Below are 12,591 nucleotides of genomic sequence, written 5' to 3'. Positions count from 1 at the left end.
GGCCCACTACTGTCGTGTAATCTGCGAACTTCACAGTGTGGTTGGTAGTGGACCTGGCACAGCAGTCGTGGGTCATCAGGGTGAACAGCAGCGGGCTCAGGACACAGCCCTGAGGGGAGCCGGTGCTCAAGAGATGACACTGGAGACATTGTTGCCCACCCGCACAGACTGAGGTCTATTTGATAGGAAGTCCAGCAGCCAGTTACACAGGTGGGTGCTGAAGCCAAGGGGGGCCAGTTTGCTTTAACCTATAAAGTCCTCTCTCTGGTGCGTCTTCACTGAATATTAACTCTAACATCCAAAATATAACATCCAAAGGCTGGATGTTTGTGTATTATTTAACAAATTACCCTAATTATAACCATAAGACATTCAGGAGTACAAACACATCCACAAAAGTGAACATATTACATGTGCTTTAGCATCATTAAAATCATTAGAACTGATTTAAGCTTTTTTTAAAGGTCTTTTAAAGTTGTTAGCAGGATTGTACCTTCATAAATTTCCTTTATGTTGCCTTTCTACATCTGAATGCCATGTGTGTAATGTTCTGTGTAAATAAAACTATTATTATTATTATTATTATTATTATTATTGGTGGTGGTGGTGGTTGTGATGTTGGTGGTGGTGTTGGCATATATTTTTCCCAAACGGACAGCATGACATCATAAGTTTATTTCCAGGGACCCTCCAGAATTTTGACTTTGAGGTATTCAGGGGGGCCAAGAGTTTAATTATGGGGTCCCAGATCCCCCAGTGCCCCCTGTATTTCGTACTTTGCTTCCAGTGCATATAGCCACTTAAAATTTACACAGAATGTCTTTTGATTTTTAAATCTGAGTATGTATATATCAGCATAAACAAAGATATGATAAGAAGTAATTCGCTTTTTTGCAGCACTGAATTTCAGTTTCAGTCCGTTCCTCTCAGCAAACCACCTTAAATTCCCAAAAGGTGACATCCCTCTGATAGACTCTGGATTGAAATCCTCCATAACTTTTCAGTAGGATTCCAGTCAGGATATTGGCTAGGCCTTGCAAGCACCTTCACCTTCTTTAGAAACCACACACACACACACATTTACTAGACCACTTATCCTTCTGGGTCGTGGGGGGAGCTGGAGCATATCCCAGCACTTATTGGGCAGAAGGCAGGAAACACAGACAGACAGACATATACGCTCACACCGAGGGGAAATTTAGCATTTGGACTGTGGGAGGAAACCGGAGCCCCCAGAGGAAACCCACACAGACACTGGGCGAACATGCAGACTCCACACAGAGAGGATCCTGGTCGCCCGGCCAGGGAATCAAACCTAGGCCCTTCTTGCTGTGAGGCGACAGTGTCACCCACTGTGCCACATTCTGTAGAAACCAGTCTGGAGTTATTCTGGCTCTTTGTTTGGGGTTGTTGTCTCATTAAATCATCAATCTTCTCTCTAGATTCAGTTTCTTGGCTGATGAGGTTAAACTTGTCTCTGTTGTACTATTTACACAGAAGCAGCTCCACATCATGATGCTCCCACCTTCATACTTCACTGTGAAAGTTCTTGGGATCAAACATGCAACACTTCTTTCTTCAGTTATGATGTACTGATTTGTCTAAATGCTCGTGTGCAAATTTCAGTGCTTCTTTTGTTGCACAGGAGTTTTGCATTAGGGTGCAGGAACAGAGGCGATTGCTGTGCAGTTAATTGCTTATTTTTCTCTGTGTAACTAACATACATTTTTAAAAATACTGCCCCCATACAATAGTTCTCACACTTTTAGCTTTTTACAACAGGCATTGTGACAAAGCAGCTGTACAGGATTCTGGGTCCAAGCCCAGGTGAAAAAGAAAATACTCCCTCTCTTTAAATGTGTGCGTGTGTGTGTATACGTTAGTGTGTGAAGGTGTGGCTGGGTGGTGTGTGTGTTGATGTTCCAGTAGATTTGAGTTCCTCTGAGGGAACCTGTCCTTCACGAACAGCCACTCAGATGATTCAGCATATTCACCCTGAAGGAAATTTCTGGAATATTTCACGTTATTCCACCTTCACCTGCAAGTTCATAATGTTCAGCAGCAGCACAGTAATGATGACAATAACACATTTTACTGCATGTGCAGCATTGCTGTTACTTCTGCAGTCATTATAACACAGTGAACTGAGCAGAGCTCAGTCAGCGTTCACTTCTACAGACAGACTAGTTTTACAGGAACGAAGCTCTGATTCGAGCTTAATCTCAGTCTCACTCAGTTTACTGTGGACGGCTGTTTTCTACAAGAAGCTGATCACTATCAGAATGTTTTTATTACTCACGTACAAGATATTGTACTAGATATTGATCTTGTTCAAATTCAGTACAATGTTCAGTTCAAATTCCAATATCTTTATAGATCAAAAAGGTCATAAAGCACCTCTTATCTCTGAAGCTGTAATTTTACAGCTGGGTTGAAATGCCACCCATTTGCAAAAAGGTATTTTTAGACATTTTATTCAATATTTCAAGAATTCTCTGAACAAGAAGTTATTAAATGATAAATAATATACTGTTATTATCTGCTGTTGTTATTCTTGATTCTTAGGAGGATATGATGTATTCTTCAGGGGCAATTTTTTTGACATTTTCAGTTTTTGACATAATTTGAAAATACCTGTTACACTTTACATTGTGTATAAATTTCATGATAAATGGGCCAAAAGAAATGACCCAAAATTACTTGGAAAAAACTCTGGTTCTATTGACTTACATTAGAAGTGAAGTAGGTTTTTTGCTTTCTGCTGTAAAGGTATCAATTTGGAGAGGTATATATATATATATATATATATATATATATATATATATATATATAAAATATATATATATATATATATATATATATATATATATATATATGATGGTGTTGAGCTGCAGTAAATGAATGTGTTATGTGTTTACTGATGAGGGGGTGGACACTCTGGAGGTTTCTTGGTTTCTTTCAGAATTTAGCACCCTGGCTTTATGTCTTTCTCTCCAATGTTCTCTCTCAGTATCTTCTTTCAACCCCTCCCCCTCCACACACCTCCCACACCCCACCTCTCTCTAACCTCACTCAGGTATATTGTCTTGCAATAGTGTCTACAGCTAAAGCACCAAGCTGAAGCAGTTTCGTAACCCCCACCACTCCCCACTGCACGGTTTGGTTGTTACAGCAATCTCATTGTGAAACATGTGAGTGTTTTCAGATGCTAATTGCTTTATTTTGCAATACTTTAACTTATTTAAAACTAGACTTTCAGTTCCAGTGGATCCGGTGTGGCCCTACTATCAGATGTTCTTACAGCACAGATTTCCATTTTGGTGAGAGGGTAGCTAAGAGTCATTCTCGGTCAGCTGATCAGGAATTCAGGAAATAACTGGCAGCAGAAGAGATGGCTGTCAATACTAGCCATATAAACCCTGCTGAGGAGAGGGCCTTGTTGGACTCCTTTGGAGAGATAAAGGTGTTTTGTATGTCTAGAAAACTGGTGTCAGATAAGTAAGTCAGACATAAAAAGAGTTTGTCATACAAAGAAAGCAGATTGAAGACTTGCTGATACAATACAGGCCCTGATGACAAAACAGGATGAACCAGATGACTGACTGCTGCGGACCTCATAAACATCTGTGATAAATAGGAGTTTAGACTGGATTGGAAGTGTCTACTTTGAGCGACGCCTTTACCATAACACAACATGCACAGCATGTTAGGGTAAACTCATTGGACACAGCACACATGTGGTTTAAGTTTCAGCTTATTATACTAATATGAAACAGAGGCTAGAAACTTTAAGGAATAATACAGAATTACACACAAAATCAGACAGACAAACAAATCTCTGCATTGTTTAAATCTCTGCATTGTTTTGTTTTTTTGTTTGCTTGTTTTGTTTTTATTTGGAAACGCAGCTGTGAGACATGTGCAGGAGCGTGTTTTACCACCTTTAGCTCCACCTTTTTGCCTTGGGTGGAGCTGCATTTTATCAGATAAAGACAGGTACACTTCTCCAGCCTGCTTCACTCAGACACTCCTCCAGTCTAGCTCAGACCCTTCTAAAGTCTAGCTCAGACGCTTCTGAAGTCTAGTTCAGATTGTTCCCCAGTCTAGTTCAGATACTCCTCCAGTCTAGTTTAGATATTTCTTCTGTCTAGTTCAGATTGTTCTCCAGTCTAGTTTAGATTGTTCTCCAGTCTAGTTCAGATAACTTCTACAGATTAAGTTTATCCACTGATTTCCTGCCAAGATGATGGAGGAAGTGTCCATCAGTGTGGTGCTGGACGCACAGGTCATGGAGCAGATGTCTGAGGAGGAAATCTTGGCTAGACTGGTCTCAGACTCCTTACCAAAACATGAGGTAAGCTCAGTGCACTTTGACCATCAAAACTACCTGATTGAGTGCTGGACAGTAACGCAGGAGCTGCAGCTGGTTCAGTGTAGTGATGTGGAGATTAAATTAAAAACATCAGTGCAATTTCTAAAGTAGCAGCTTCTCAAGGTTCTTCAAATCTGGTCCTGGTATGCCAGAGTCCAGCACAGTTTGGTTCCCCTACTTAAACACACCTGCTAAACCTGGCGATCAGCAATTCAATCAGATTTCTTTAAGCGGTGAAATCAGCAAACTGTGCAGGACACTGGCCCTCCAGGACCGGATATGGAGAACCCAGTTCTAAACTAATAATGCACTACTTACTAATAAAGCTAAATTTAGGCATGTTGTGAAACAACTTTGTGTTGCTTTTGAGACAAAACCGAGTATCTACAAAATTTTCCAGAGAATAGAATGGGAGTTAATGGAAGTCATTTTTTCACATTTCTATTGCTCCACTCCTCACGAAATTCTAACACATTGTAAAGAACTTTGCATTTTCAAATTCTGTAAAAAAGTGTCCAAAAAAATTATCCAAGTTCCCACAGTGACAGTTTGATTCAGCCTCTGTATTAGAGTTGTGTTTATGCCCTCTACTATCTAATGAATAACACAGTAAGCTGCAATAATGTGGGCTGAGAGTCACTGATTTACAGTAATATTTACAGCTCTAATGTGGGGCATATTATAATGAACTGCACCTGTAAGCACCAGAGGGTAGAGGGTAGAGTCTTTTTAGACGTCACATTTTCAGTGGAGCTTTGCTGTAATCTCTAACTGAACTGACATATACAGACAAATGAAAGGAAGAAAAACAACATAAGGAGTCTTGGTGAGGTGTTGGGCCAACATAGCCATCAGAAGAGCAGGGGTCCAGCATCCAGGTGTTTACATTGTGAAGGATGACTCATCTGATCATATCATTTTTTCCACATCTCTGTAGACCAGTGCTGATCTCAGATGGTCACTGGTGTTTGTAATGAGGGGTTTATGCACTGCAGTAGTGGACAGACTGTTCCTGTGTTGATGTTCTTAGTCACCTGAGGAACATCAGCTCTTACATATCGTGCTAATGCACAAGCATCACACTCACTGAATGTGTTCTTCAGTGTTCAGCTCTGTTTACTGGTGTCTTTCCCACAGATCTAAATGAACAGCTCACTTTAGTCACTGTTCCTGTTGAAAGATATGAGCAGTTTCAGTAGTTCCTGCCGTCCATGTCCAAATAATAAACCCTATTTCACAGTTATTTAGATCTTTTCCTCTTGATCGTCTTGATCCAAAAAGGAGGTCAAAAGTGCCTGCTCAGCATTTTTACATATGCGTAGAGCATGGTAGGATGTTAGTCGTTAAGTTGGTTGATTGCAGTAAACCTGTCTGGAAGCACTGCACTCGTTTCGTGTTATACAAGTCTTTCCTGTAATTTGTCACCTGTTTGTAGTGAACAGGATCCAGTATTAATGCACACCATTGAATCTTATGCACAAGAGAATGAGCCAATAACCTTTCAGACAGAATGTGTTGTGTGCTGTATTATCTAATGCTTCCACACTTGTTTTTAATGTCTCACTTTTATGTCTATGTTGAAGGTACCCATAGTTTGTTTTGTCTTCTTAGAATGCTCAGCGAGTGAACGCTCTTAATATTTTATTAATCATATCAGTTTCTGTCAAAGTTATTATTACCTTTATGGTGTTGGACTCTGTGCCTTATCTTGTTAAAATGTAGCATGTTTTAATTACCATATTGGTCTGTAGTTTGCACACCTGAGCTGAGTGTTGTTACAACAATATTCAATACTGATACCAGTACTTAGACTTTGATACCCACTAGTGCAGGGGTGTCGAACTCAACCACTAAAAGGGCCATGTTAAAAAATCTTAACAGATCTGCGAGTCAGCTATGTTTATTTTATTATTACTTAACATTTTGCTATGACCCTAACTGGCCATTGTTTATTCAAAATATCCAAAACTGTAACAGCAAAATAGACACTGAATACTTTAAAAAGATACTTTTCAAAGATAATTGTTTTATATAAAACATTAGGCTGCATTATCTACAGATAACTGTTAAACCTTTTTAATGTCCTCTTTATGGCAGTTTTTTAAAAACCTCCTATTTGTTTGACACCAGGCATCTTTTATTTTTGTGTAACCGCTGACCCATAGAAAGGGGCCAGAGTGCACTTTATGTTGCAGTGCATGCTGGGAATTGTAGTGCAGCTATGGTGAAACTGACTAATATTAACAGAAAATTAAAATAACTTTGCAGGCCGAATAGGATAGTGACTTGGCCCACAGGTCTTGTGTTTAACACAAGGGCATTAGTGGGGGCCTTTTAAACCAGAAATGAGTGTGATGCGCTAGATGTGGGAATATTTACTGACCACAATGGACTGCAGAGTAATCAAGAAACGCTGACATCAATAAAATGCAAATGTAATGTTCTTTAGGCAATGAATCATCAGGCTAGATTTTGGGACAGGTGTGCTCATTGGCTTTCTGACGGAATGACAGAGGTTTTTAATACTTGGTAGTACTAAAGTAATTTGGTCGGTACCATGAAAGTGTTGAATGCTGATAGTCAGTCATGCAAGTGCAAAGTGACTCTATAGGGACAGGAGTCAACACACAGGCAGGCAGGGGTCAACACACAGGCAGACAGGGGTCAACACACAGGCAGGCAGGAAAAGATGCAGAGCCATACTCAGAAAGAACATAGAGAGAGTAGTGGGGGTCAAAACCAGGAAAAACAAATAGAAATAACAGGCTCAGAACTCAGGTGACGAACACAGAGACTTCGCAAACTCACAGTGAAAACAAAGAGGTATAAGTAGCAGCCTTAATGTCCTTAGAATGAGCTGCAGGTGTGTGGGAGAGGAGGAGAGTGGGCGGGGCCAGGGAGAGTCCAAGTCATGTCTCCCCAGAGGCGGGAGATGTGACATGGTGGTGTTGTTTACAATTAACAATCTTTGTTTTCCTTTGATGGTATGAACATGTCTCGGTTCTGTTCCTGTGACTACAGGTACCGTCTAAAAAGCCAAAGCTGAAGGACACTCAGTCAGATGATCCACTCCACAGATACCAGGTAAGAGCTGACTCTGCCTCAACGAGTCCACAACGACTCTCTGACTCACTCACCAAAACACACACATAAATACGGTACTGTGCCAAAGGTAAAACGGCCATTAAATACAAGTTATTAATTTTTCAGGTAAAACAGAGAAAATATACATTTAGCATCTGTTTCCTTTTCTCAGTGAGGTTCTTCTTGATCAGCTACACATCCTTTCAGACCCACAGCGCTGAGTCATCTTCTCACAGTGGAAGGATGGACAGAAACACCTGTGGATGTTTTCAGATCTGATCAGCTTGATTTTCTCCTCTCTCTCAGAGATGAAAGCTTTAAGTGCTGTTTATCTGATGGGGCAGTTTTGGGGTCGACCAGCTCTTCCAGGTGGCTGTTAGGAGCCCCATATTTATTTATTTTTGGAACTCCAGTTTTGGAAACTCCTGTTTTTTTACTTTGACTTTCTTCTTTCCTTATTCAAGTGAATTATCTTATATCTAATCTCCTGAACATTAATAACTTGTATTATGTACGGAAAATTTCATACCTGCAATGATTTATATATGTATATATTTATAAATCATATAATTATGACTTTTATATTTGTGTGCTTCTCTGTGTTACTGAGGCTCAAATAATGGTTTCAGTGAACAACGGTGCCTTCAGAATTAAAAATTAATAGATTAACACCCATGTTTGGTTCTCTTTTAGAAGGAGAACCAGAAGCTTCAGGAGGCCAGTCTGCGTCTAGAGCAGGAGAACGATAACCTCGCTCACAGACTCGTCACCAGCAAGATTGCACTGAGGAACGCTTTAGACCAGGTCAGTCTCATATAACAGCTACAGCAGCTGACCTTATTTCTTGGATAAACCAAAATTATGTTCCACTGCTATATAATAATTTCATTCAAAATATTCTTACAATGATTATTTTCAATGTAATTGCTGAGTAATAAGCCTTAAAATGTAATGAGCATTTTAATAGGCAATAAAATAAGGAAATATGAGAGGTCAAGATGCTTTTACTTGCCAAGGTAGCATTTTTTACAGCTTTCTCAGTGTTGATGAAAGCTTGTTTCTAGTAATCGTTCTTCTACATTTGCAGGCAGAGGATCAGGTGGAAGAGCTGACGAAAGAACTTTTAAAAGCCAAACAGAAACTGCTCATGACAGAGGAGGAGAAGAGGGGGAAAGAGGAAGAGGCAGCACAGGTACCCACATTATTTGCTGGTGTTTCACAGTGGCCACTAGGGGGCAGTTTTTAATACCTTAAATAGTCAAGATCTGCCAGCTGTTCCAGGCTTTTATTCTACAATCCTATAATTTAAAAACAAACTCAGCCAACCAGTCAGCAGACTGACCACCTCACCAAAATACACCACACAAGTCAGCAAGCTTTGTCCAGTGTGGTAGTAAAGACTACAGTTTTTAGCTTTAACTTCATGTCATTTAGTGATGTTAGCTTGCTTGAAACAAGTGTGTATCATTATTCTTTAATCAGAGTTAATCAAGTTCTTTGAATCTTTAATCACCTCATAATTCAGAGGAACAAGTGTAGGACAGAACATATCAGGTCTGTAACATTTTTAGTTTACCACCTGGTGTAATAGCGGCAAAACCAGGATTTATTTAAATTTTTTATGAGGAAAATAGAACTATTTAAATAATTTGGTTAGAAAACATCTGCAAAACAGTAATTAATCAGTAAATATTAGTTTTAATAAAGTACGTGTTTGTGTTTCAGCTGAAGGAGGTTTTCAGGAGGGAAAAGGACAAAGCAGAAGCTGAAATCAAGAGAACAAATGGTGTCATCGCTGACTACAAGAAGGTACTGGGAGCCAGACGTATACAAACATTTAAAGATCTAAAAATACAGTAAAGTAGATCTGGACTGGACTGCACAATTACTTATTCATGAAATGATTTCATTTTCCTTTTACTATAGTATTTTTAAATGTGTTTCACAAAGACAAACACAGCAAAGCAAAACTCATTCTTTGGTGGCTTTACTAACAATTAGCTTTATGATTTTTTCATACATCCTTTAGATTTGCTCTCAGCTGAATGCTAAGCTTGAAAGGCAGCAGTTTGAAGCTGAAGAGAAGCTGGCTCAGATTAAGGTAGGCAGAAGCTCATTCATAGGAAATCATTTATCTGCTCTTAAAAATGAAGGTACCACCACTCTGGAGTGATGCCACAGAACAGTGGTTCCTAACCCAGTCCTCAGGGTCCCCAAGACAGTTCACATTTTTGCTTCAACCCAACTCAAAACAGGGATAAAAATAAAAAAATAGCCTGTCTTTTTGGGGGGTGGCTGTGGACCATGTTGGAAACCACTACCATAGAAGAACCCTTTTGGTTTTCTAAAAACATTTCACTTGATGGTTCTATAAAGAATCATTTTTGTAATGGGTATGAATGTGAAGAACCTCAACATAATGTAAAGGTTCTACACCAAGTAAAGTCTTTTTTTCTAGAACCACACAACCAAGCTTAGAACCTTTCGGAATCTTTATTTTTATTTTTATAAAATACATATTTTTAAGACTGCATATTTCTTTTCCGATCAGAATCCGATTCTGATCTAGATCAGGTCTAAAAAGGAAAATTCCTCCCCAGGATTTTGGTCCAACTACCTGGAAGCTGCTGGTTTAGGCTCATTTGAGAAGTCAAGCCTGGTCGGACAAAATTCTGAGGAGGATTTTTACTTTCTGGAACTGAACTACCCACCTCTGTTTCTTTTAATAGAACAAAAAGCTGTGACTAACCAAGGTTTCCACCAGGAGCTTTTGGTTCCAGTCAAAGTGTTCTGAAATGATTCAGTTGGCTAAATTATGGTCTATTGATTTTACTACTGGACAAAACACTGTGCTAGAATGACACCATTAAGTAAAACTGATTATAAATGCTTGTTGAACATGTTCTTACACACAACCAACATAAATAAACATAACAGTGTATGTGCCGTGTTCCTGCAGAGCAAAGTGATGGAATGCCAGCACTGTAGGAACATCTTCGATCTGGAAGGTTCTGTGCGGTTAGACCAAGAGAGTACACAGAGCTCAGCTCAGGACACAGAGAAGGATCTTCTCCAACAACAGGTCCAACAGCTGGAGAAGGAACTAGCACAGACCAAACTACAGATGGTGGAATCCAGATGCAAGATCCAGGTTGGTCAATACAGCAGTGGTGTATACGAACAGTCGTGTTGTGGGTTCCTTTGTTCAGGATTTAGAACATGGCACTTCTGATGAAACCTATTGTGCATTTAAAAAAGGAGGTGATACCTAATTACTTATTTTAAGCCAAATGTTTGGTGTCCGAAGTTTGGTTCTTTAGTTTTTAGATCTGTTTTCTTCTTTTTGGTTTGGTTCTCAGTTGGCTGAGAGAGAGTGAGACTGAGAGTAACCGTGGCTTTATGTGCTCTCACTGAAGAGGATCAGTGGTGGTTGAGATGAAGCCCAGAGATTAAGCTAGTTAGAGAAACATGTTAGCAGCAGCCTAAGGTTCTGTATAATAGCTCTGTTTGTACTGTAAGCCTCAGTTTAGCCACCTGAAGTGTCACAGCTCTGTTCCTCATACTTTCTTTGACTGTTACACAGTTTTGCTGGAATTTCTCAAAACTGTAAACCACAAAATGCACGTCATCATCAACAATCTCTGGTAACCTTAGCAGCATTAATGTAAACTGACTCAAAACCATGTATTATCTCACATGTTCTGCTGAAAGCACACATCACTAGGAAGGTTCATTAAGTGCTACACTCTTAGAAATAAAGGTTCTGTGCAGGTCTATTTCTCATTCATCAAGGTACAAACAATGTAAATGTTCCCTCAAAGGTACAACAGTGTTTTTAAGGTCCAACTGTGAACCTTAAATAAGTTTTAGTACCTTTACTTCTGAGAGAGTAGCTAGCAGCACAGGTCAGTTCTTCTGGCTTTTTGTAGAGATATTTTTAGCTATTATATTCCAACAGCTAGCACTTCAACAACCTTCCTAATGATGTCTGCTTTCAGAAGAATACATTAGACAACACGTGGTTTTGATTCAGCCTAAATTGATGCTGCTAAGGTTTCCAGAGATTGTTGACGATGATGTATGTTTTGTGTTGTGCAGTTTTAAGAAATTTCAAGGAGAGTGTCCTTCCTGACTTACTGAAACAGACTTTTGTATTTAATCAGTACGAATAACTTAATTAATGACCTGTTCATTTGTCAGTCATCCAAATGTTAGCAGTATATCAAGAAAACCATAAACGTACATGTAGTACATAATGTAACCTAAATATTTTGACACTAGGCATCTTGGCTTGAGGCAATAAAGTAATTATCAATGCTGTTCTTTTTAAAGCTGTTTTTCTGTGCTGTCCTCAGGAGCTGGAGCACGAGAAGGGGATGCTGGTGAACGAGCTCCAGGCTGCTAAGAGCACTTGGCTCAAAAAGACCCTGGGTTCACTGCTGACTCACAGTAGCACCAGCGATCCACAGCATTCGTCTCACAGCACTGGTTCTGGCGTCAGGAGGCTCTCCTGGACGCCATGGGAAGGGAGAGCAGCACACATGTGACTGATAGAGACTGATAGGAGTTCTGGACAGGTGACCGGCTCTGGAGCCATCTGAGGACCGAGGTCCACACTACTGAGACAGGGATAGGGGACCCTTACCCCAACCCTGACCAGTGGAGAGGACAATGAAGTCCCATGTGAAGAAGACTAGCAGAGAAGCTCTGCAAACCATGGATCTGTCTCACATCTTCCTGTTAGCCGTGCTTATCCTTGGATTATGAAAGTGAAAGCAATTTAGTTTCTTATTCATATTCCACCTTTGGCATGAAATGGAAGAGTTGTTTTCTTTATTACAGTTTTTGTGTGTCTTTGAGAATAACATGTAGCTTAATTAAACCACTATTTTTATTACAGTTCTACATCTGTATCTGATATTGGACCAATTCATATAATTAATATATGAAACACTCACTCAGTGGCTTGTAATGGCCCAGTCAAAAGCTTTTAAGGACAAGGTTAGTGTGGGTAACATTAGTGATCAATTTGTCCACTTTTGAGTATCAGCCTGTTTTATTTATTTAGAAAATGTTATTGCAGGTTTTAAAAACCATGCACACCTTTTCAGTCTGATAATTCTGAAAGAGTAAAA

At 39.6% G+C, this 12,591-nt stretch overlaps 1 protein-coding gene across 1 annotated transcript; it reads left to right on the top strand.

The window, feature by feature from the left end:
* Positions 1 to 4,007: 4,007 nt before the first annotated feature.
* On the top strand, positions 4,008 to 12,585 carry rabgap1l2 (RAB GTPase activating protein 1-like 2). Its single transcript, XM_036596255.1, has 8 exons — positions 4,008 to 4,354; positions 7,394 to 7,456; positions 8,150 to 8,260; positions 8,544 to 8,648; positions 9,182 to 9,265; positions 9,486 to 9,557; positions 10,416 to 10,607; positions 11,812 to 12,585. Exons 1-8 carry the CDS (start codon positions 4,244 to 4,246, stop codon positions 12,001 to 12,003), a joined length of 930 nt encoding a protein of 309 aa, XP_036452148.1. The 5' UTR covers positions 4,008 to 4,243; the 3' UTR covers positions 12,004 to 12,585.
* Positions 12,586 to 12,591: the final 6 nt, after the last annotated feature.

This window comes from Colossoma macropomum, unplaced genomic scaffold (genome assembly GCF_904425465.1).
Source record: "Colossoma macropomum unplaced genomic scaffold, Colossoma_macropomum, whole genome shotgun sequence".
In the NCBI taxonomy this organism is placed as follows: domain Eukaryota; kingdom Metazoa; phylum Chordata; class Actinopteri; order Characiformes; family Serrasalmidae; genus Colossoma; species Colossoma macropomum.
Note: the sequence above shows the minus strand (reverse complement) of the source record. Positions and strands in the feature narration are given on the sequence as shown.

Excerpts from the sequence above, each read along its gene's own strand:
- rabgap1l2 (XM_036596255.1), top strand. The coding sequence starts at position 4,244 with ATGATGGAGGAAGTGTCCATCAGTGTGGTGCTGGACGCACAGGTCATG. Across the intron at positions 7,457-8,149 it reads ATCCACTCCACAGATACCAG|AAGGAGAACCAGAAGCTTCA; the intron begins GTAAGAGCTGAC and ends GTTCTCTTTTAG. Across the intron at positions 9,558-10,415 it reads AGAAGCTGGCTCAGATTAAG|AGCAAAGTGATGGAATGCCA; the intron begins GTAGGCAGAAGC and ends GTGTTCCTGCAG.